The sequence below is a fragment of the Ascaphus truei genome, chromosome 12, assembly GCF_040206685.1.
Source record: "Ascaphus truei isolate aAscTru1 chromosome 12, aAscTru1.hap1, whole genome shotgun sequence".
Taxonomy (NCBI): domain Eukaryota; kingdom Metazoa; phylum Chordata; class Amphibia; order Anura; family Ascaphidae; genus Ascaphus; species Ascaphus truei.
Genome location: NC_134494.1, coordinates 7763039 through 7788958, shown reverse-complemented (window position 1 = coordinate 7788958; position 25920 = coordinate 7763039). Strand labels below are relative to the sequence as shown.

The 25920-nt window shown below is 45.0% G+C and overlaps 2 protein-coding genes across 2 annotated transcripts in view; both read right to left on the bottom strand.

Annotated features, from left to right (window-relative positions):
- Nucleotides 1-25920, bottom strand: part of LOC142463838 (uncharacterized) — a 78288-nt gene that overhangs the window by 25992 nt on the left and 26376 nt on the right. Inside the window, exon 3 of the mRNA XM_075566650.1 lies at nt 8906-10389. Coding sequence (XP_075422765.1) covers nt 8906-10146 — 1241 coding nt within the window. The 5' untranslated portion in view covers nt 10147-10389. The remainder of the gene's footprint in view (nt 1-8905; nt 10390-25920) is intronic.
- The window catches only part of LOC142464337 (uncharacterized), a 222954-nt gene that overhangs the window by 170713 nt on the left and 26321 nt on the right, over nt 1-25920 (bottom strand). The window lies entirely within an intron of this gene.

The window sequence follows — 25920 nt, the reverse complement described above, 5'->3', positions numbered from 1 at the left end:
CTCAGCAGTGCATATGTGAAAAAAGAGAAAGAGAAATAATAGTGCAGTAAATCAACACAGGGGGGGGGGGGGGTGATCACAGATATTGACAAAAAACAACAAACAAGACATACAAACATATAACACTAGCACGGCCTAAATATTAATAAAAAGCATATTTATTGATGTGGAAATGTGCATAAACCGCATCCGGAGGGGTAAAATTGCAACCCTACTCACAAAATGCTGGAAAGGTACATCTCCCAGTAATCTCATGGACTCTTTTAGATAATACTCTTTGTCCATGACCACAATACCCCCACCCTTATCAGCCGATTTAATAACAATCGAGTCATTATTCTCTAGATTTTGGACTGCCTCTTTTTCTTTAATATTAAAATTATCTTTTTGATTTTGTATGTTCTACATGAGTTCTCTAGATCTATGCTGACCATTTCTACAAAGGAGCTTACTAGATGTCCTTGCGCGAACTTTGGATAGAACGTGGATGCTTTTTTAAAAGTTTTTTCTTGAGGATCAGCAGTACTGCGTACCTCTTGGATGGGATTGGTTTGGTTAGTAATTTTATCCCTAGCAAAATATTTTTTCAGGGCGAGTTTGCGGGCAAATTTGTGAACATCTATGTAGAGATTAAAACTGTTTGGTCCACAGACTGGAGCAAACTTAAGTCCTTTATTGAGTACTTTTTTCTCAATGTCGGTGAGCTGGTACTGACTTATATTAAAGATATTCGGATACTCTTTTGTAATTTTTACCCGATTTCTACTAGTACCTCCTCTCCTCCCTTGGGTCCTGTCTTTCTTTTTTTGTGGTTTAGTGGAGGTTGGATTTCTGATACATGTTGGATTATTTCCACCTCTGGGAAGATGTGTGGTGAAGTCTGCAGTTCCAAAGGAGAAACTCTGCAGTCTCCAACTAGTGTTTTGAACCGAGGTACGGCGATATTGCGGCTGCTGATGAGGACTGGAGGACTGGAGTCCTGTGAGCCGGTGGAGAATACACAACGGGGGTGACGTCACGTCCGCCCAGAGGCCTCGTCATCTGAGTCATCTGCCTGGCTTCCTAGTCACGTGTGGACGCCAGCACAAGTGCTCCGGTCGCCATCTTGAGAGCCCAGCTGCATACAGCAGATCTGCCTGTACCTTTCCAGCATTTTGTGAGTAGGGTTGCAATTTTACCCCTCCGGATGCGGTTTATGCACATTTCCCACATCAATAAATATGCTTTTTATTAATATTTAGGCCGTGCTAGTGTTATATGTTTGTATGTCTTGTTTGTTGTTTTTTGTCAATATCTGTGATCACCCCCCCCCCCTGTGTTGATTTACTGCACTATTATTTCTCTTTCTCTTTTTTCACATATGCACTGCTGAGGTGAGAATCATCACCATTCATCATCCCAAGGACTGTATTTGGACTGTCACAACAGGACTGGTATTTACCCTCTTTGGCGCCGGTTAACCCCTTTGTTTCATCTGTTTCCCTGACTGGTTGTACCACCAGTCATTCACCTGGCTGCCTGAACATTTATTCATCAGTATCCCTAGCGCTGTTTTGCACCTATTCCTTTTTTCTGTGAACACTGTATATATTACGCTATACTAACCTGCACTGTATATTTACAGTATAGGTATAATATTCATATACTATTATGCGAGTATTTTATATCGTCACTAACTCTTGTGACAGTGAATATGGTTACTCTATAAATGTCAAGTTATGTCATACTAATCAATATTTCTACAATACCGGTGCTACTACCTTAATACCACCATGTGAATGTGTAATATCGCTATTAAATCTTATGAGTAATGTATTTGAATATCTTAAATATACTTTTAGTATAAGTGCTTATACTTGTAGTATAAGTATTTGAGATTTTCTCAATCTTATTGTAACTTATACAACACTCACCAATTTTCTGGTAATAATTGTTTGTGTAATTAGGGGCTTTTACATTAATATGTACTAGTTTTCTATGTATAATAACATCAAGTTCAAGAAGAAACACCCCTGACTGATTATTCACTCTTCATCATTAATATTATTCATTGCTGATCTTTTTATGTTTTAGGTTATCGTGTGTTTTATGTTTTATGTATTACTTGCTCTCCACGGTTGTTATGTTAATTATCTGCTGTGATTGTTTTACGCTGCTGTGGTTTGTAAACTAATTGGAAGGCTGATGATATCATCGCCCAGCCGAGCTATAACGCTATTCATTGGTCAGCTTGCTGTATTTAGTTAGCTCTTATGATCATTGTGGCTACCCCCTGACGAAGTGTCCCACGTGACACGAAACGCGTAGGCGAGCCATTGCATGCTGGGCACTAACGTGAAGACGCTACAGGCCTAACACTGCTTACACGAGTGCAGGAACTACTACAAGTGGATGCCGGTCTGGAACTTCCCCTCAGCACATACCAACTGCGATCCGGAGAGGGGGATCCTGTCTGGATTACGGAACTTCTGTTTGAGTCCCTACCTGCCTTGTGTACTTGGATCCATATGATCTTTATTTTATTGTAAGTTTTGTACTTTTTATGCTACTATAAATTGTTATATATTTTGAACGCTTAGTGATTCTTTCCCTTTCTCTGCACCCCCATTCTTTTGTCTTTATGTATGTGAGTCTTCTCTAGCCCTGTTGATCACGGGAGATGGGGAGCAGCATTGTAGAGGGATTTTAAAGAAAACTTCTGACGGCCAGCGCGCATTTAATATTGTACTGTAATATAGACTAGAGACCCCTGTACTGTTCTGGGGATACCTTGCAACCCTGTGTCCCATTGTTACCTTTCTGCTTTGTGCTGAAGCAGGACATCCTTGCAGTGAGTTGCAAGAAAGTTTTCAGGGTAGGATTTTGACCTAGAATTGTGCTTCCATGTAACCGAGAATCTGACCTAGACCCCAATACATACTGTAGCCAACATCGGAAAGAAGTTTCTCCACAAAACCTACTCTGAAACTCATAGCCCAGCAATCTCTGCTTGCTAGCACTCCTGGAAAGGTAAAAACACAAACATTCTTTATTGGCGCACATTTTACATACATTGCATAGCAGTACATGTACAACAGACAGGTCCAAGAGCTGACACTCTTGGACCCCCAAACTCAGCTCAGGGGCAACCAAGTGGGCTTAACCTTTATTAGTGACCCTTGTTACCCCTCATCGTCACACTGTTAAAGTTGCATAAATAATCTTCCATATAATCTTGAAACCAATGAAAGAAATATTCCTATTTTTCCTGTAATAATTAGAATGTAGGAATTGAAAATGTTAAATGACTAGTAATTTTACATGCAAATGTAATATACTGTATGTTGTTAATTGAGGTTTAATTAAAAGCAATGTCTTTATTAAAAGTATGATGTTAACAGAACCATATGGGTGTATAATGCAGTTGATATTGGATATATGTATATATATATACAGCTCAACCCCGTTATAACGCGATCCTCGGGGGCCACCCAATCCGAATGCACTATAACCGGGGTCGCACTAATTTTTTTTTTCTGTAACTTATATTTTATTGCATTTTTTCCAAACAAGTGATACAAAATACGGTGTACATTACATATAATCTTGATGTTAATCTCCGCTATAAACAGTACCGTATGTCCATTCGTGAGATATATATTCCGGTTTTTCGGGCCCTACTTAACCGGGTTGTTCTGGGTGGGCTAGTAATAAAGATAGCATAATTCACATAATACCAATAATTCGGATTGGTAAAAACAAAATCAAACATAAAAAATAAAAAAAGGAGGGGGGGGAGGAAGGGGTGGGAAGGATAGAGAGGGAGTAAGGAGTGGTGCGAACAAGAGAGGAGCCTCAGCTCATGCTAGATCCCTCATCTGCTCCTGGTAAGGCTTTTTGTGGGTTGCGTCCTCCCTGAATTATCACCTCTGTAGGCTTTCTGCCTTTTTGTCTGCGTAGTCGTTGTTTGCTAAATTTCCACTCCTAAAGGAGAACGCATCTGCATCTATCACAGCCAGATTGTGTTTCTCTCAACCCCGGGGATATCCGTCTGCGCCAACCAAGGCGTCCACACTTTGAGATATTTGGTGCCAGTGTCGTTAACTAGACTCGTCAACTTTTCCATCTGACAGATAAACCACATTCGATTTCGAATCTTTGGGATACTTGGAATTTCGGGGCGTTTCCATAGTGCTGCGATCTCGCTCCACGTGGCTATTGCAAAATGTGCTATTAGTTTATTGTTTGCTTTGGACAGGCCGTTAACTGTCTATTCAAGAGGAATAGCCATGGGTCTGGGGGAATAGTGAGGTTGAAGATCCTCTGTATCCAATTTCTGATTTCTTCCCATAGTGGGGAGATCCTCGGGCAAGACCACAGCATATGTAACAGATCGGTCGATCCTCCGCACTGCCTGGGGCATAGCGAGGAGGATCCAGGCACGAACTTGCCTAATTTCATTGGGGTGAGGTACCACCGCATTAGGACCTTATATGCGTTCTCCCTTAGTGTGGTATATATGGAGCTTTTTGCCGTGGCCAGGTATATAGCGTTCCACTCGTCGTCCTCTAATGTCTCTCCCAGGTCTCTTTCCCATTGGGTTCTAAATGATGGTGGCTGTTGTCTAGAGCTCGCAGAATCGACTACTTCTTTGTACAGTTGTGATGTGAGTCTCTTTGTGTCGGTCTCTGCCAGACAGAGCTTTTCGAATGACGTCAGGGGGGGGTTATGGGGCAGATTTGTTATAAAATGCTCGGAGCTGGATGTACCTAAAACATTCTGAGTGGGGTATATCTTTTTCTAGTCTGACGTGATCAAACGTTTTAATCTTGCTATTGTATCCCTCTAGATCTTTGATTCGTATATAACCTTTTTGTTTCCAAATTGATGCATCTCCCTCTAGTAGGCCAGGAGCGAACTTGGGATTGTTCCAAATTGGGGACATTGAAGAATTAATCGTTGTGAGGGAGTGTTTAGTCTTATTGACCTCCCAGATAGTCAGCGACTTGGTCATTGAGGAAAGCGGCATGTCAGCAGATCGTCGTGCTGTTTTAGGTAGCCAAATCAAGTTGTGTAATTTTAAAGGAGCGCAGGCAGCACTCTCTAATTCCACTCACCGTTTTAGGTGTGGATTAGATTGCCATTGAACAATTTGGCTTAATTGAGCCGCTTTGTAGTATGAGAGCAGGCAGGGTACCGCTAGGACAGATCTTTTCATATTTAATTTATTGACTCTCGGTTTTTTCCCTCCCCAGATAAATTTAGAGATTTCAGACTGAAGTGAGAGTAAATCCTTCAGTCTGAGTGGCACTGGTAACGTCTGGAAAAGGTATAGGATACGGGGGAGTAGGTTCGTTTTCACGCTATGTATCCTACCTATCCAGGATATTCGTACAGAGGACCATTTATGGAGGTCAGCTATCAACGTCCGAATTAGGTTGGGATAATTTGCATTTTAAATGTCTTTGATGTTCTTGGTTATGTGGACTAGATATTTTATATATTTCTTGTTAACAGAACCATATGGGTGTATAATGCAGTTGATATTGGATATATATATATATATATATATATATAGCTCAACCCCGTTATAACGCGATCCTCGGGGGCCACCCAATCCGACCGCACTATAACCGGGGTCGCACTATTTAGGGGGCAAGGGAGAGGGGGGAGGAGGAAGAATGGGGAGGGAGGAGGCAAGAGTGAGGCACCGACATCCCCGCGCGATCCCCCAGCAGCCCCGCACGATCCAGCAGCCCCGCACGATCCCCCCCACAGCCCCGCGCGATCCCCCCCACAGCCCCGCGCGATCCCCCAGCAGCACGAGTTGAACTACAAAGTTACTGCAAAAATGATTCTTGATAATGATTTTGATCTCATGGAGCACACACAGTCAAATGTAAACTTCCCACCGTGTGTAATATCACAATCTATGCGCAACGTCGGGAGAGCATGCAAATGTGCGTTTTTCCAAGAATAAAAGCAAACCTATGTGTTACCTATGAAACATAATCATAACCGATAAACTAACAAAAAATATTAGACAGCACACACAGTCTGTATAAAGAGAAACAGTAGGTGCAAACAGGAACAGGGGGGACCCTGTTTCCTCCCAAATAATCAATGAACCACAAATGTTCCCAGCACTCAAACGGAAAAAACAAGAAGTAAATGGATCAGCCAAAACGCATTTAATGGTACACGAATGATGCACACAATGGTCAAACATAGACCGAAAAACACACTACAGGTATGTACTAGGACAGGGACAAGGACAGGGAAGGGGAGAAGGGAGAGGGAGGGTCAAGGGAGGGAAAAAGGGGAAACACGGGGGGTTAAAAGTTCAGAGCAGGGGGGACAACGTAACGTTTCAGGGTATAATAACCCCTTCTACAGGCCCGTTCCCAGGATGACTGTAGTCACCTGGTACTTCCCTCAACCCTGCGACAACGTCTCTGAGATACACAGTACCAGACTAATACTGAATGTCCAAACTGAATAAGAATAGGCTGTGAGGCACAAGAGTCAGATAAACAAATCCTGAGAGAGCTGTGTATGTGACAGGAGAACTGGCTGGTAACACTCTCTGCAGTTCAAACTATCTAATTAGTAAGACTGACCTCATATAAGTGGGACTGTCTAATGGGGGAAGTCTCTGAGCGACTGCAACATAAGAGAGACTACACTGTGTAGGTTAGTCTGTCTATTGAGTGAGACTACCCCCACTCGAGTGACATGCTATTGAGTGAGACACCCCAATAAGTGACACATGCTATTGAGACACCCCAATAAGTGACACATGCTATTGACTGAGACACCCCAATAAGTGACATGCTATTGAGTGAGACACCCCAATTAGTGAATGTGGCTCACTACGTTTGAGTTCCAGCCTTCAAATTAGACTGCCCCTATGTGAGCGAGACCCTGAAGGTGCGAGTCTGCTTACAAAATGTGATTCCATGAGTAACATCACTCCAAAGTGTGACTGTCCCCACAGAAGTGCGAGTGTGCCTGTGTGAGTACGGATCACACCATGTGAGTGCACTCACTTGCAGAGGGACATCCTTTCAGTGAGTGAGATTGTGAGTGTCACTGCGCAGTGCGACTTTCACGGTGGAAAAGAACTTATCTACACATTAATACCGGGATTCTTGACTGAGCACACAATATGAGTAAAATAAATTGTAATTTATTTCCTTTTAAGACCAACACACAATACTTGCACAATTACACGTAATAAAACACTTACTGGGTACAGGGAACGAAATCAAATGTCCCTGGAACGAAACAAAGTCTCTGGACACCCCTGCACGATGCCAATGGGTGCGCAAATGGATCCGTGTAACAGTTCCTGGCTAGGGGCACAAGTTGCCTCTCCTATATCTTTGCCAAATGGAAAAAGTTTGTTCAGTCCTTACAGAGTTCATTCAGGAACCCTTAGCACAAACGAATTCTGGAAGAGGGGGATGATCCTTTGTTACGGTGTAATTAACCCCTTACACTCCGGAACCGCGGCTGCTGTTACTTGGACGTCTAAAATCTTAGATGGAACTGCCAGGGATTGGGCAGCAGGCATCTTTATAGGGTTAAGTGTCCTGTACCTAACATGCACAACCAATCCCTCCCGTGGGAACATTTAACCCACCAATCCCTGTTCTGCCCATGCTAGGAACTACTGGCAAAAGTGGCTTTATGGTTTGCACAGAGCATGTGCCAAGGTGACACCTGAGCCTTTTAGCATACCAGGCCAAACCTCCTACATGGGGACAGTAAGTCTGGGATTTGGCCACAAGGTGTGAACAGTCCACATGTTGGACCGGTTCCTGGTACTTCACAATTTCCTGGCTGTCTGAACACCTAGGGTCTCTGAGGCTTCTCAACTTCGAATTTCTCATAGACATTCACTTCACAGGGGGCCCTTTGAAGTGCGGAGATGAAAGACCCTCAGCTCATTTACTCTTAACATATATGCATGTTTAGTACATTCATTGCTGGGCTGGCAGGAAAAGCTTCCTGCCTTTACAGTTTAAAACATAACTCAAATACAGTTTATATATACACTTTCTGTATGTGTGGGGGACACCAAACAATATGTATGGGCTTAGTACATCCTTAGCTAGCTGCACTCCGAAAATTAGAGTGCTAGCTTGCTCCTTGTGTCTCAAATACAATTGGCCCAATCTGTATACATTACTGTTACTGCAGCTAGGGCTAATCACTGCAAAACAGGGACAATACGGTGTTGTAGGGGCAAATATGACATTTGTGGTGTACATAGAATTAACCCCTTCTGTCCCAACACAATTTAGGGTTAATAGGCTGGGCATACTGCCTTTATTATTGGCCTGATTAACCCCGATCGTCACAGTGACCTGCCTGCACCATGCACTGCGGGTGAAACTGTCTCCCTCACACACATTATGTATATATTATATATCTGTATATACACCGAGCTCACACTCACCGAAGCGCAATCCCGGGTACACTGTCAGCCCAGAGCTACCTGCCGGGAATGCCGGAAACCAGAAGTAATGAACACTTCTGGTGAGGAGGAGGAAGAGGTGTGTGTGTATATAGTTTGGCACGCTCAAACCGCGTTGTAAGCAGATCCGTGTTATAGCGGATCACGCTATAATGTGGTTGAGGTGTGTGTGTGTCCCTTGTTCTCTCGATTGGCACTATTACAGTAAATAACCCCATTAAAGTACAACGCATGCCAACGTGTTGCTGCAAAAAACTGCATATCAAGGCGAGCATTTGGCACTTGTCATTTCCCTAAAATATTTTATTCTATTTATTTTGTGTTTTTTAATCTTATTTTGTATATTTTCACATTAATAGTTAGAGGAAGCCTTCACTACGTGAATTATCTTGTTTGAAAATATTTGATTTTGACTAAAGGTTTTCTCATACTCAGAATAGTTACAGGGTCACCCCTGTGTGGATGTTTTGGTGTGTAACAAGACTTGATTTATGACAGAAGCTTTTCCCACATTCAGAGCAGTTATAGGGTGCAACCCGTGTGTGGATCATTTGATGTTTAACAAGATTAGATTTGTGAATGAAGCTTTTCTCACATTCAGAACATTTATAGGGTCTCTCCCCTGTGTGGATTCTTTGGTGTATAACAAGATCTGTTTTATGCCAGAAGCTTTTCTCACATTGAGAGCAGTTATAAGGCCTCACCCCTGTGTGGGTTATGTGGTGTCTAACAAGTGTAGATTTATTGCAGAAGCTTTTCTCACATTCAGAGCAGTTATAGGGTCTCACCCTTGTGTGGATTCTTTGATGACTAATAAGATTAGATTTGTGACTGAAGCTTCTCTCACAACCAGAGCAGTTATAGGGTCTCTCCCCTGTGTGGTTTCTTTGGTGTGTAACAAGATCTGATTTCTGTCTGAAGCTTTTCTCACATTCAGAGCAGTTATAGGGTGTAACCCGTGTGTGGGTTATTTGGTGTGTAACAAGTGTAGATTTATTGCGGAAGCTTTTCTCACATTCAGAGCAGTTATAGGGTCTCACCCCTGTGTGGATTATTTGATGACTAACAAGATAAGATTTGTGATTGAAGCTTTTCCCACATTCAGAACAGTTATAGGGTCTCTCCCCTGTGTGGATTCTTTGGTGTATAACAAGATCTGATTTCTGTCTGAAGCTTTTCTCACATTGAGAGCAGTTATAAGGCTTCACCCCTGTGTGGGTTATTTGGTGTCTATCAAGTGTAGATTTATTGCGGAAGCTTTTCTCACATTCAGAGCAGTTATAGGGTCTCACCCTTGTGTGGATTCTTTGATGACTAATAAGATTAGATTTGTGACTGAAGCTTCTCTCACAACCAGAGCAGTTATAGGGTCTCTCCCCTGTGTGGATTCTTTGGTGTGCAACAAGACATGATTTCTGTCTGAAGCTTTTCTCACATTGAGAGCAGTTATAAGGCTTCACCCCTGTGTGGATTATTTGGTGTCTAACAAGTGTAGCTTTACAACTGAAGCTTTTCTCACATTCAGAACAGCTATAGGGTCTCACCCCCGTGTGGATTCTTTGGTGTGTAACAAGATTTGATTTCTGAATGAAGCTTTTCCCACATTCAGAGCACATATAGGATTTCTTCTCTGTATGGATTATTTGCTGTATACCATAACCTACCGTGGAAAATATGGTATTCATGTCCCTGCTCTTAAAACCCTCTCTTTGTCTTGTCTGGTATTGTAATGTCTAAGTTTAGTAAAATGCTGTTGATGTATAGGAATGCTCTGCCGAGTTTCTTGTAATCTTCTTCCAGTTCTCATACAGGCTTATGCAATGTTGAAGTCCTTAAAACATATTTCCTTTAACACCTGTAATTTATGATGTTTGGGACATTCCTTATATTGCTTCTTGTTCACAGATCAGTCATGTGCTGCAGATAATCTGTGGTGAGAAAATATATTAATGTAACATTGCAATGCAACAAAGTACATTTGGATGAGAAAGACAAATATTCACTGAGTTTGACCCTTATAAAATTCTACTTGTGCCAGATACAGAATCATTTTATTAAAGTTACATTGTTATATTATAGTTATATTCAGTGCTTGACAAATCACCCAAAAATCTACTCGCCGAACCAAAAAATCTACTCGCCATCTAGTCCCGCCCCCAACCCCGCCCCCAACCCCGCCCCCAACCCCGCCTCTAGTCCCGCCCCCAGCCACGCATTTTAAAAAAAGCCATAAATTGAATAAATTCCTAGTAAGAACATTCGTTTTTGATATTAGTTTATTTATTGTATTACATTATACTACAATTAGTCCTTGGTGTGTGTGTGTGTGTGTGTGTGTGTGTGTGTGTGTGTGTGTGTGTGTGTGTATGTATAAATGTCAAATCTAGAAAAAAAAAAGCCAGATGTGGATGACTAGTTTCCTGCACCCCTTAACTAGTGTCTGGATGCCCCCGCTTCACAATATTTAAAGCAGCAATCCCGTCTGGGATCTTACCTGATCCGCAGACCCTCAAAGTCCAGGTACCCTCATTCCCGCAATGTTATACATTGGAGGGGAAGTGTTCGTTACCTGTCTTCTGGGTTAGGGGGGGTTCGATGTCTTCCGTGTGAAGCTTGAGTCAGATCTGGAAGTAAGCAGTATAGGTTATTTCAGTGTAGTATAGGGCAGTTAAGATATCCAGATCCATAGTGTGAGAGTGTGTGGGGGAGAGAGCGAGAGTGTGTGGGGGAGAGAGAGAGAGTGTGGGAGAGAGTGAGAGTGAGAGAGAGTGGGAGAGAGAGAGAGTGGGAGAGAGAGAGAGTGGGAGAGAGAGAGAGTGGGAGAGAGAGAGAGTGGGAGAGAGAGAGAGTGGGAGAGAGAGAGTGGGAGAGAGAGAGAGTGGGAGAGAGAGAGAGTGGGAGAGAGAGGGAGTGGGAGAGAGAGAGAGAGAGAGTGGGAGAGAGAGAGAGTGGGAGAGAGAGAGAGTGGGAGAGAGAGAGAGTGGGAGAGAGAGGGAGTGGGAGAGAGTGGGAGAGGGAGAGAGAGTGGGAGAGAGAGAGAGTGGGAGAGAGAGAGTGGGAGAGAGAGAGAGTGGGAGAGAGAGAGAGTGACAGAGAGAGAGAGTGACAGAGAGAGAGAGTGACAGAGAGAGAGAGTGAGAGAGAGAGTGACAGAGAGAGAGAGTGACAGAGAGAGAGTGACAGAGAGAGAGAGTGACAGAGAGAGAGAGTGACAGAGAGAGAGAGTGACAGAGAGAGAGAGTGACAGAGAGAGAGAGTGGGAGAGACAGAGAGTGGGAGAGACAGAGAGAGAGAGAGTGGGAGAGACAGAGAGAGAGAGTGGGAGAGACAGAGAGAGAGAGTGGGAGAGACAGAGAGAGAGAGTGGGAGAGACAGAGAGAGAGAGTGGGAGAGACAGAGAGAGAGAGTGGGAGAGACAGAGAGAGAGAGTGGGAGAGACAGAGAGAGAGAGTGGGAGAGACAGAGAGAGAGAGTGGGAGAGACAGAGAGAGAGAGTGGGAGAGACAGAGAGAGAGAGTGGGAGAGAGACAGAGAGAGAGACAGAGAGAGAGACAGAGAGAGAGACAGAGAGAGACAGAGAGAGAGACAGAGAGAGACAGATAAAGAGACGTCAAGGCGCCGTGACGTTGACGCTGCTCCGCGCTGATTGGATGTTTTCAGCCGACAGTGCTCTGAAAAACAGCTTGGCTGTCGGCTGAAAACTCCAGCGCCTCAGCACGCCTGCGGACGCTCGCGTGAGCCCCCTCTAAAGGCATCCTCACTGAGTATGCAGGGGCTCAGCGCGGAGCGTCCGCAAGGCTCAGCGCGGCCTGTCCTTCTATGGACTCGGCCAGAGAGACAGATAGAGAGAGAGAGACAGATAGAGAGAGACAGACAGAGAGAGACAGACAGAGAGAGACAGACAGAGAGAGACAGACAGAGAGAGACAGACAGAGAGAGACAGACAGAGAGAGACAGACAGAGAGAGACAGACAGAGAGAGACACACAGAGAGAGACAGACAGAGAGAGACACACACAGAAAAAGAGAGACACACAGAGAGAGAGACACACACACAGAAAAAGAGAGACACACACAGAAAAAGAGAGACACACACAGAAAAAGAGAGACACACACAGAAAAAGAGAGACACACACAGAAAAAGAGAGACACACACAGAAAAAGAGAGACACACACAGAAAAAGAGAGACACACACAGAAAAAGAGAGACACACACAGAAAAAGAGAGACACACACAGAAAAAGAGAGACACACACAGAAAAAGAGAGACACACACAGAAAAAGAGAGACACACACAGAAAAAGAGAGACACAGAACACACACAGAGAGAATGAGAGACAAAGACAGAGAGAGGGCGAAAGCGACAGGGAGAAGGCGAGGGCGACATAGGGAGAGGGTGACACTCACAGACACACACTCACTCTCACAGACACGCAGAGACACACTCACGCAGACACTCACGCAGAGACACACTCACGCAGAAGACTCACAGACACACACTCAGAGACACTCACTCACACACACACACACACACAGACACACACACACTGGATCGCGCGCGGCGCTTGTTTTGGGGTTCCCCCTCCGTCCCACGTGGGGAGCGGAGGGGGGGGGGGCTGGGTTGCGCGCGGGGCTTGGTTTGGGCTCCCCCTCCGTCCCACGTGGGGAGCGGAGGGAGGGGGGGGCTGGGTTGCGCGCGGGGCTTGGTTTGGGCTTCCCCCTCCGGGAAGGGAGGGATGCGGGGATGAGGGATGAGGGATGCGGGGGATTCTGGGTTGCTGGGGGGAACAGGCAGCGCAAATGGCAGGACACTCTGCTTGCCCTGTGCACGCGCGCCGGGACCACAGGATTTGCCGCCATTTTTTTTAACTTTTTTTTTAACCCAATCAGGGAGGGGGATTATTTATTTATTTAAAAAAAAAAAAAAAAAAAAAAAAAAAAAAAAAAAAAATTGGCACGAGCAGGGGAATTCATTGAGCTGCAGCACGGGTCGCCAGCTGCCTAAATCCACTCGCAACGGGCGACAGGTTAACATTATTTGTCGAGCACTGGTTATATTGACAATCACCCAGAGGAAGGCAAAGAAACACCCAAATGAATCATTTTACAACTATGTCTCATAAATGGAAATAAATATTTCCTCCTCACTCCAGTAATGATAATCACATTTCGCCCTGTGTCAATGTTATTCATATATTATTCTGTTCTGTAGATATGACTTATTACAAAGTGTGCACATACAATAGTAGATCAGAACTTTCTCATCAAATAATTGTTGTTCTACTTTGTGATTAACCCTTTAGTGATTCAAAGGATCAGCTAGAAATTGGCATCTCATGACTATCTGACCACTAACGTCTACAAAGGAGTAAATATACAGCCTACACTAGAATAACTGGGCTGATTAACTAAAATAGGAACAGAAGTCCCTGCCGTATTGTCACATACATTTTCCCTGATTTGTGCAACACTGCAATTAAAACTGATTACCAAAAAGTGCACTAAATAAAACTGCAAAAAATCTTTAAAAGAAAATGTAAGAAAAAATATACTTCCCAAGTGGCACATAATAACAACACGAGCAGAGCACTGAGAGATTTCTTGGCCAGCTCAAAGCTGGGGAGATTGACAGAGCAGGACAGAGAGGTTCTGGGCGCCAACTTCACATTAGAAGAAGTGTCACAGGCCATTAAAGAACTTAAACCATCAAAGGCACCAGGGCCAGATGGTTTCTCGGGGCTATACTATAAGAAGTTCTCTAATTCACTTGCCCCACGGCTGCTCCACATGTTCAACGCTATATTAGCAGGAGCTCCAATCCCTGGGGATATGCTGCGGGCGTCTATATCTCTAATACACAAGCCTGGCAAGGATCCGCTGAATTGTAAAAGCTATAGGCCAATTTCCTTAATCAATACCGATATAAAAATATATGCTAAACTGTTGGCCAACAGGTTAAGTCTAATCCTACCCAGACTAATACATCCAGATCAGGTCGGCTTCATCAAAGGGAGGCAGGCAGCGGATAACACCCGGCGATTTATTGATCTGCTAGAATTGGCAAACAAAAATAATGCTCAAACCATGTTATTAAGTCTGGACGCCGAAAAAGCTTTTGATAGGATTGACTGGCCATATTTAAAAGAGACGCTAGCGGCATTTGGCTTCGGGGATCGGGTGAGTGGAGCGATTATGTCGCTGTACTCATGCCCATCTGCCAGGGTTATACATCAGGGCTTCCCCTCACTTCCATTTCAAATTCAAAGTGGCACAAGACAGGGATGCTCGTTATCTCCCCTCCGGTTTGCCCTCTGTATCGAACCTCTGGCAGCACGCATTCGAGATAATCCTGATATCTCAGGGTTAAACGCATACGCTTAATCCCATAAAGCGGCCCTGTATGCAGACGATATCCTATTAATCATCTCAAAACCCCTCACCTCATTACCAAATCTATTTGACCTACTAGACAAATTCTCCAAGGTCTCTGGGTTTAAAATAAACCAATCCAAATCTGAAGCTCTGAATATCAATCTCCCTAGGCATACAGAGAAACGACTGAAACTAAATTTCAAATTCAATTGGCAAAAGAAGTCTATAAAATATCTAGGGATTCATATCACCAAAGATGCAAAAAGCATCTATAATGCAAATTCTCCCAACCTAATTTGGACTTTAAAACAAGACCTGATTAGATGGTCTTCCAAGAAGATTTCTTGAATAGGTAGGATACATAGCGTTAAAATGAATCTACTTCCCCGTATCTTATACCTCTTCCAGACACTACCAGTGCCACTCAAACTGAAGGATATACTCTCACTTCAGTCTGCAATATCTAACTTTATCTGGGGTGGGAAAAAACCGAGAGTAAATAAATTAAATATGAAAAGACCTATCTTAGCTGCATTTTTAGGCGCCATAAACCGGAAGATCCACCCACCGTGCTCATCCAAAAACGGTCCCCCATGGTGCAAAAGCAACAAGGGTAAAGCATGATAGAGTGTGAGGGATCTGTCACCTCACACTCTCTCATGCCTGGAGAGACTTGGGGGTGGGGGGCTGAGAGAGACTTGGGGGTGGGGGACTGAGAGAGACTTGGGGGAGGAGTGAGAGAGACTTGGGGGAGGAGTGAGAGTGTGAGAATTGGCGTGGGAATCTTAGGTTCTAGGGCCCCTGGGAATAAAATTCTTTTTGCCCCTAGCCCCTAGGAACCCCCCCACACGACCCACACCGGGTCCAGGAATGAGAGATGCCCATAAGGGGTCGAGAGGAGGAGTAGGGTCGCGCCATTGACTTCAATGGCGGAGCGGAGGTCCCATTGAATCCAATGGCGGCGTGCGCCATGCATTGTCTATGGCGGCGCCGGCCATTGATTCCAATGGAGAAAAGCCGCGTGGCGTAAAAACGGCTAAGTGTGAAATGATGAAAAATGTAAGTCCATATCTCCGGTTCTGAAATGACCAGAGGGATGGGATTTGGGTGGCATGAAGCCAAGGTTATGGCTTTAATGCATGACCATTCCCAGCCCTCTCCGACCAACCAGACGGAGTGTGGACGAATGCAAAGATTTGTGTTTTTTCCCATAGACTGCAATGGCGGCGGTTTCCCCATTCAACGCTATGGCGGCAGACCCCGTTGATTTCAATGGGGAAAGAGTGAAAAGCAGATATTCATTTTTTTTTTCAACTTTATGTTTTATTCAGTTATCAGATTTACAGCAGTTATAAAGCATAGTATAACATGGGTCAACTTCTTTGCTGTATTTACTGCCACTTCAATTCCCAAATAAACACACTTACACAAAGACTCAGGGGGGAGGGGACACACCAGGGGAGGAGGGGGGGATGGGAAGAGGGGGGATGTGGAAGGGGGGGATGGGGAAGGGGGGGACCCACGCTGCCACCGCTACCGGTTCTGCCGTGAGCCGCCGTTTTTCCAGACCTCTCGAACTCCTCGTGCATCCTAGCTAACCACTTGAGCTGAGGCTGCAATTGTCCCTATCAGTCATGTCCGTCCTTGTCGTGCGACTACTGCCATTAGTTGAAGGAGAACTCACCTTGCGCTATCACAGCCAAATGGTGGCATTGCTCACCCCCGTGATGTCGGTTTGCGCCAACCACGGAAACCAGACTTTTAGAAAATTTGAGCCAGTGTCATTGACCAAACTTGTCAATTTCTCCATCTGGCAGACGAACCAAATTCTGTTCCGAATCTTATCTATCGATGGAGTCGTGTTTTGTTTCCACAATGCCGCTGTCTCGCACCTCATTGCTGTCGCAAAATGGGCGACTAGTTTATTTACTGCTCTCCACAAGCCCTCCAGTTGTTTATTTAATAGAAATAACCAGGGATCCAGAGGAATTTCGAGGCCCAAAATCCTCTTTAGCCAATTCTGTATTTGTTCCCAGATCGGGCGCAATCGAGGGCAAGACCACAGCATGTGCAACAAGTCCCCAGGCTCTCCACATTGTCTAGGGCACAAGGGGGAGTAACCTGGTACAAATTTAGATAGCCTAACTGGGGTGAGGTACCACCTCATTAGAACTTTATATGAGTTCTCCTTCAATGTCGTGCAGATCGAGGTTCTTGCTGCCCGCTTCAAAGATTTCTAACCAGTCCTCGTCCTCTAATGTATCTCCCAGATCCCTCTCCCACTGTGTCATGTATTCAAGTCTCTGTCTGCTGCCCTCTCCAGGATCGATCACTTCCTTATACAATCTAGGAGATAAGTCCCCGGGGTGCGTGCCCAAAATTAGTCACTTTAGGACGGTTAGTGTGTTTGGTATAAAATGCCCGGATCTGGAGGTATCTGAAGAATTCTGTGTTAGGAATGCCCTTATCTGACTGAATCTGTGTAAATGTCTGAATAGTGATTCTGCCCTCCAGATCCTTCAACCTCCCGTACCCACTCTGTTTCCAGAGTAAAAAGTGTCCCTCGTCCATCCCTGGAGCAAAGTCCGGGTTTCCAAATAATGGGGTCAGGGCGCATTTAAATTTGGTGGCTTCCCAGACTGCAAATGAGTTGATCATTGAGGACAGCGGTCTCGAGATCTGCTTTAATCTAAGTTTTGGGTACCAAATCAGATTCTGAATTTCTAGTGGGGCACAGATATCCCTCTCCAGCTCCACCCACCTACGTAGTTTCGGGTCTGTGTGCCAGTAAATAATTTGGGTCAATTGTGCCGCTCTATAGTATGAGAACAAGCAAGGTACCACCAGTCCGCCTGCGGTTTTGGGCCTCACTAATGTTTTTGCTGGTATCCTAGCTTTTTTGTTTTTCCAGATAAACTTAAATATCTGGGCCTGCATGTTCTTGAAGTCTGCCCTCTCTAAAGGTATGGGGAGTGTCTGAAAAAGTTATACTAGTCTGGGGAGAAGGTTCATCTTTACGCTATAAATTCTTCCAATCCAGGAGATACCATACGTCGCCCACTCCTTCAGCTCCTTTCTCAAAGATTGCAAGAGTTTAGGGTAGTTTGCCTTATATAACAACTTAACCTCCTTTGTGAGATTAACTCCTAGGTATTTAATCATTTTGGGTTGCCAATTCAAATTGAAGTTAATCTCTATTAGTTTTTCTGTGTCTTTTGGGAGGTTTAGGTTTAGCGCTTCCGATTTTGCTTGGTTGATTTTAAACCCTGAGATCGTATTAAACTTTTCCAGGAGGTCGAAGAGGTTGGGTAGAGAGACCAGGGGCCTAGACAGTGTCAATATAACATCATCCGCATATAATGCGGTCTTGTACTCCTGAGAGTGAATTTGAATTCCTGTGATATCTTTATTACTCCGAATGTGAGCTGCAAGTGGTTCCATGCATAGGGCGAACAACAAGGGCAAGAGTGGACATCCCTGTCTCGTACCACTTTTAATTTTCAGTGCGCCTGACGGGAACCCCTGATGGATTACCCGCGCTGTCGGGTTCGTGCATAGCGCTTTGATTGCCCAAGATACCGTGTCCCCCATTCCAAACGCTGCAAGCGTGGCATCTAGGTAGGGTCAGTCAATTCTATCAAAGGCTTTTTCAGCATCGAGGCTTAATATGATGCCCGGGATTTTATTGGCATTAATATAGTCAATGGTATCTACTATTCTTCTGGTGTTATCGGCCGCTTGCCTCCCTGTGATAAAACCAACTTGATCCGGGTGAATCAGCCTAGGAAGCATTGAACTCAATCTATTGGCCATTAATTTGGAATAAATTTTGATATCTGAGTTAATTAATGAGATCGGCCTGTAGCTTGGACAATTGGTGGTATCTTTGCCCTGTTTATGAATCACCGAGATGGACGCCTGCAGCATCATGTCTGAAAAGGACCCCCCTGCTAGGATATGGTTAAACATCCGTAATAAATGCGGGGACAGAATCCCTATATATTTTTTATAATATAGATTCGAAAAACCGTCTGGGCCCTGAGCTTTTGCAGGTTTAAGGTTTGTAACTACATCTAGCAGTTCCTCCGCGGTGAACTCCTTTCCTAGAAACTCTCGCTCCAACCTTGTTATTTTCAGCAAACCCGAGTCCGCTAAGAATTTTTCTAAAGCTTTACTCGTTTTATCGTTATGCCTCACGTTCTGCCCGTCGTATAATCTTTCATAATATGCTCTAAACTCCTCAACTATGTGTTTGGGATTAGAAGTCAAGTCTCCCGTTCTAGTTTTAATTGAGTGGATGGTGTAGTTTTGTGGTTTGTTGCGAATTTTCCTAGCTAGCATGGTATCTGGCTTGTTCGATTTTTCGAAAAATGTCCTCTTTGTCCAACTCAGTGACTTTTCAGCCTGGGAAGTAAGGAGTAGGTTAAGTTCTATTCTTACATCCTTCAACTCCTTTAATGTCTCCTCTCTACCCGTTCGATTATGCAGTATAGAGAGTTCATGGAGCTTATCTCGCAGCTGAGTCATTTTGGCCTCCCTTGCTTTTTTCCTTCCTGATGCTATATTAATCAGGACCCCTCTCAGTGTGGCTTTGTGAGCCTCCCATAAGGTGACATGGGACTCCACATTGCCTATGTTTGTCTTATAGAATTGCGAAATCTCATCTTTTATGCTTTGTGCTACTTCTGGGATCTTAATTAAAGATTCATTTAGTTTTCAATTTGCTCCTGGGCTGGCCAATTTAATTTGAGAGCACCTCAGCTCAATCGGTGCATGATCTGACCATGAAATATCATGGATTCCTGAGTAGGAGATCTGCGGAACCAGTCTATTTGATATGAAGAAGTAATCGATTCTACTGTAACTGTCATGCGGGTGCGAGTAGAATGTGAAGCCTCTGTCTCTAGGGTGCTGCTCCCTCCAAATGTCAACTAACTGTTTGTCCCTGATACCCTGTCGAAGTGCCGTAACCCCTGCAGTTCTGTCCTTGGTCCTCTGTTGTGCTCTATCTAATGTCGGGTCTAATCTTTTATTAAAGTCTCCTGCAATCACTAGACTCCCTTCCGCCACCCTATCCAGTAGTGCAAAAAATGCACGAAAGAACTGTGGGTCATTTTCACAGGGGGCGTAAACTGAAGCCAGAGTTAAGCGACTATTATGTACTGTCCCCGTCAAGATAAGGTATCTTCCTTCCGTGTCTCTTTTAACCTTATCCACCTTAAATGGAAAGCTATTGTGAAACAATATCGCCACTCCTTTATTTCCCCAAGAGCGGACGCTAGATAGAACTGGCGGAAGTTGGCATCCAGAAACCGAGGGTTATTCCTAGCATTATAGTGGGTCTCCTGTAAAAATAAAACGTCTGTTTTTATCCTTTTATATTCTTTGAATGCGATTCTCCTTTTCTGGGGACTATTCAAGCCTTTAACATTATGTGATACCCAAGTTACAGCCATAGTGTTATGTGTGCGACGGTGCTTACCCAAATCTGATGTCTTGTCAGGAGTACGTCAAGGGACTGCAGCCGGCTTTCCGCAGACCTATTCTTGCCATAACGTTCCCGGGCGTAGTAGAGGCAGGGGTTCGGGGAGACGGAGAGGGAAACCCTCACAGGAACAAACAGGGGACACAAGACAACATACAACATACCGAACAAATTCAACAATCTCTGCTGTGAGCAATAACTGATCCTGTCGGACCCATGCTCTTGTGCCCAGGGCAGCACACCTCCTCCCCGCACCTTCCCGCTAGGGCCTGAAGGTGTCGACTCTTCTGGAGTCTCTTCTCCCCTGGGACTTTCCCCACTGGCCCTGATGTGACTACCCTTGTGGGGCCATGGAACATACCTACTGCCAGAGTGGCGTGACTACCCCCTAACCTCCGGTGCTAGCTTCTATTGTCCTAACCACAATGTAAAACTAGGGGTGTGCTGGAAGGGGGGGTAGGGGTGTGCTGGAAGGGGGGGTAAGGGAGGGTTGGAAGGGGGGTAGGGGTGGGAGGAGGTAAGGGGGTAGATAGAAGATGGGGTAAGGAGAGGTAGCAGTGGGAAGGGTTAGCTCAGTAGAGAAGATGTTTAGAATTGGGGTAGAGGGATAGACTAAGACTAGGCTAAGGTCTTAACAGACAGAGGGGAGTGAAAGAGCAGAGAGTCATAGTATAGGGGGAGGCTGCAACAGCCAAGGTGGAGGGAAACTTAAAGATGCAGCAGGACTATAACACACATTTCTTTGCACACTTGCACAGGGCAGAAGCAGCAGACTATGAAGCAAGGGAATGGGCTGGGGGTGTTGAATGAAGTTATATAGTTATTACAAAGAGATAGTTGGGTGTTATACAAAAAGATGAATGTTATAAAGCAGATATTCATTTTTAAAGGGACGAATCCTGTATTTTAAAAATGTTTTAAAGTGCATTTATGTATCTCCGGTTCTGGAGGTCGCAGAGAAATTTGGCCACTATGTAGAGTCACTGTAGGCATGGATAACTGGCAATTTTCGACCCTCTGAGCCCACCAGAACGGAACTTATTAATATGTGAAGATATTAAACTGTATATGGTATTTTGGATCTGCTCTGAAAATGCAGACCCCATCAGCTATGCTAATAGGTCAGCCGGATGATTTAGCATAAGCCCTCTGATCAAAAGTTAACTGCCCTGATTGTTTACACTAGGGCCAGGAACAAAGAAATTGAGTGTTTTGCAAGTGTCCCAGTTCACACCTGCAGGGGAAGAATAATCTACTTCAAATAGATTTTGCTAGCCAGCTCGGTGCCTAGGTTTAAAGAGATGGGTTTGAGATGGTATAAAAATGAGGCTCAGCCTATACTCTATGTTGTTCTTCGTGTCTTCTGTGATTTTCAAGATTGCTGTATGAACTGCCAGTCCAGATTTCTGACTGTTTCATCATTCCATCTTAATTGTCTATATTTTGTATAATCTCACGTGTTCACCTTTTTCAAGGAATAAATTATATTTTATCATATCTCAGCCGTGTTCAGTTCAACCGAGGTTTATTTTTGGTGTATTATTATAGCCTGTCATAAAGTTACCGTCACAAAAACTCTTACCTGTTCTGTAGGGGAAAGCGTTGACAGCTGTTACCTGTTTTGTAGATAGCCCCCCCTGCATGTCCCCCCGGCCCCCACCACACAGACTGTCACACACACACACACACGAGTGAGAAACGCAAGTTTGGAGGCGAGTGCCGGTGAGAGGTGTTGGGGGGAGGAAAGGTAGCGCCAGTGTCCCCCCACTGGCCGCCCCAGGGGACTGTCAGCCGCGAAGCGACCGCCACTGCCCTGCTCCCTGCTTGCATGTCCCGCAGCGCGCGGCCAAAAAGGCTTAAGGGCGCGGCGAGGGGGAAGTGCGCGCCGAGGGGTAACGGATCGCCCGCCCCAGGGGACAGTCAGCCGCGACGCGGCCACCACTGGCCTGCCCACCCTCCCATCCCCGTTGTGCCAGTGGAGCAGCGCGGCACCACAACGCGCGGGGAGTGTGTGAGGCGGCGGGTTGAGGTGGAGGGCGGCGGCGGTGGTGGGGGTGGATGCTACCTGGAGGCTCAGTCACAGAGGCGCACACGGTGTGAGGGTGGTATGACTGTCACGCCCTGCATAGGCGGGGCCATGACATCACGCCACCCCGCAGGCCAATGAGGTGAGGGTGCCCCGCAGGCCAATGAGGTGAGGGTGCAGACAGACAAACATTTTTTCACATACATACATATATATATAGATGGGGCCATGACAGATAGCTTTATCCCCTGAGGAAGTCGCATGTTGCGATGAAACGCGTAGGGAAGCCTAAGTATTGGACATTTATCATATACTATCCATTTTTGAGTAGTTTTGTCACTGCTCGTATTGGAGCCGATCCGTTATTTACTACGTTTGGTGCCTGGAGCAGGAAATCTGACTGCCGTGTCAGCTCCTTGAACTCCGGTGGATACATACTCTCGCGGGATTCAACACCAGGGGGTGGGTGAGCGCGCACCCCCCTGACGCCCACAACAGGAGTGTGTTGGACTCTGCACACAGCTATTATCCACGGAGGCTCCATCGGGTGAATACAAGACTTTACTCATTGCCTTATTTTATCTTGCTTATTGTAAGTGTTCATAATTCACATGCGTGTTTACTTTTAATAGTAAAATACAGTATTAAGCTATGGGAGCCGCGCTGTCTTCTTTTCGTTCTACATATATATATATATATATATCTACTCCAGGAGTTAAATACTGTTAGCGGTTTAAGGGGGTCTTTGTCTCCATCAACATGTGTATTCCTGATATCCCCAGCGCATTAATTCTATAGCATACCCTGTATATGGGAGCAACAATGACCCTGCTTTAAATTGAACTTATATAAATGAACCCGGATTCCCCTTCAATAATTTTTTTAATTCGTTTTAATGTAATTTTTTTACATCCTCATATATTATTAAACTTTCATGGATGTTTTTGCACACCCTAGAGCCCTGAATTAGGCAGCCACTGTTGCAGTTTTTTCTTGGAATGAGGGACAATGTTCAAACAAGAGGTCTCTGGCTGAAACTGCATAGTTTCATGTGGAGGTTGAGATCTGTGAAAAGAGTTACCGATCTCACTTCCAGAGCTCAGTCTGATCCTGACGTGGAGGTGAACTAAGCTGTGTGCTCCGGGGCTGTGCCGGAGACACCTGAAAATGAGGCTGGGAGCCTAACCAAGCTGGAGATTTCAAAGTGCTCTTGCGGATTTTACCAGAGAGGTGTGGGCAGTCTCAATCCCTACAGGAGTGGAAACAAAACCCGGGTAAGCCTTGGAAGTGGCACCTGGCACCAAGGATTCCCCCCATATTCCCTGTTTTGGTGAGTAAAAGATCTGTTTGTGATTTTATGCAGTGCTTGCTGGCTAAGGCTGGAATAAATACTCGTTATTGAACTGCTTTGATCAGAGCTAGGTTTTTACATTTAATTCTAGATATGGAAAGCAAGGAGGAGAGGGAGGAGGGGGACGACGACTTCCATTTTAGTAGTTTCTCCAGTTGTATATATCCACTCAAATCTTCCTACAAATAAATTAGGGAGAAATCCCTGTGCTGAAAAAGGAGCACACCTGAGGTAGCCTGGGAGACATGCCAATAGATATGTAAAGTATATTTAAATAAGTCCCATCCCACAATGCCTAAAATTATTTCCATACCAACTATATAGAGTTGATAAGCCTAAGACACCCAAGAACTAGAACCTACAACCACTACTTTTCTAGGCAGCAGCTCTAGCAGTGTGAGCTAAACCAGCTGATGGGTAGCACCACTGACACAGCATAATTAGAAGTAGAGCTCAAAACCAAGCGAGTGCTCACTCATATCTGTATAAAGCACATTTCTCCTCTATCCCAGAGGGATACAAATGTGTGTGCATATATATGTGTTTGTGTGTATAAGAAAAGAAAAGAAAGGGCATAGCCCCATAGCGTAAAATAGTACAACCCTTTAATAAAAAGAAGGGGGAGGGAAACAAGTGCACTCACAAGGGAAGGAATTTAAAAGGAGTTTGTGATATAATAACCAGCCAGCAATCCCATCGGTATAGAACCTTAGTCCTGGCAGTCCTCTCATGAGGGATAGTAGAGCAGGTCCGCTGAGGACTCAATCCAGCAAAGTCTCAAATTAAAGGAAAGTCCTTGATTAGAGGGAATTCAAAATCTCGCAGCCAAAAACACACGGACCATCTTCATAGAAAATGGTTAAATAATGTCCCCCTCGGCCAATTTCACAGCATCAGGAGAAATTGATCTCGTGAGAGGAACTTCTTTCTTTCACAATCTAAAGCTTTGAGTAAGATGTTTACAGATAAGGGTTATGATGGACAATTGGTCCTGGAATCCCTGAGTAAGGGCCAAGCTATGGACCGATCTGCCTTATTGGACGATTCCAGGGCCAAAATAATTAGGAAGCAAAATTCTGATTATAACCAGAGTCAAGGGAGTAAAAGATTCAGGGCTCCAAAGTTAATTACTACATTTAATCAATCATACAGGATAAGTCCTGTGACGGGCAAGGGTAACCGACTATACAATAAAGGTTAAGCTCTCTGGTTGCCCTTGGGTCCCTAGCAGCTACCTAGCACTATAAGTCAGGGACCAGGTATCTTTGTATGAAAAGTTAAAGTGACCCCGGCTTCTCCACTTTCCTTGTTCCCTTTACCCCAGACTCACGAAACTTGCTGTGTGTAAGTTTTAGATGGGATATTTGGGTAAGAATGCAATTATTTTGTTTGCAGGAGTTTGGGGACCAGATCTATCGGTAGTACTTAAATTCTACCCAGCGAGCAGGCATGATTTGCCGGTTCATGATTGGAATTACACCGGGGCTGCCCCGTGTCCCCTAGACTCCTGGTTTTCGAGCCCCGATATCTCAGTCCTATATCCCTTACAGTCATGAGTCTCCCCAAGGTCCCCCATATATTAAAATATGTTTTGTGTACTTCATACATTTATTATAAGGCTCTATGCAGTCAGCCAGGGCATCAGCTTAAGGTGCCAGCAAGCCTGCATAGAGTCCGTAGTTCAAACAGGAGACGGGATGTTAAGAAGTGTTGGGGTGCTAAGTGGACGGGGCAGGGCGTCGTACTGAGTCCGGAGAACAGAGACCCCCTGCGGGGAGCACCCTCTGGTCTGCCAGACTTCGTGGAACCTGCCCAGTAGGTGGCAATGGGTTGACCATGGGAAGCAGCAGAATGTCGGCGCATTTCCCATTGGTCGATTCATATGTCCTGCCCATGGGGCATCCCGAGCTGGCTTGACACGCCCCTCCTCTGATGTCAGCCAAGAGATGGGCCCCTGTTTCTATTGGCTAGTGCAGGGGTCTCCAAACTCAGTCCTCAAGAGCCGCACACAGGCCAGCTTTTATGGATATCCCTGTTTCAGCACAGGTGGCTCAATCAGTGGCTCAATGCTTGACTGGGCCACTGATTGAGCCACCTGTGCTGAAACAGGGATATCCATAAAAGCTGGCCTGTGTGCGGCTCTGGAGGACCGAGTTTGGAGACCCCTGGACTAGTGGGATAGGGTTCCCACGCTGATTGGTAACTCATCCTACCTCCATGCAAAGG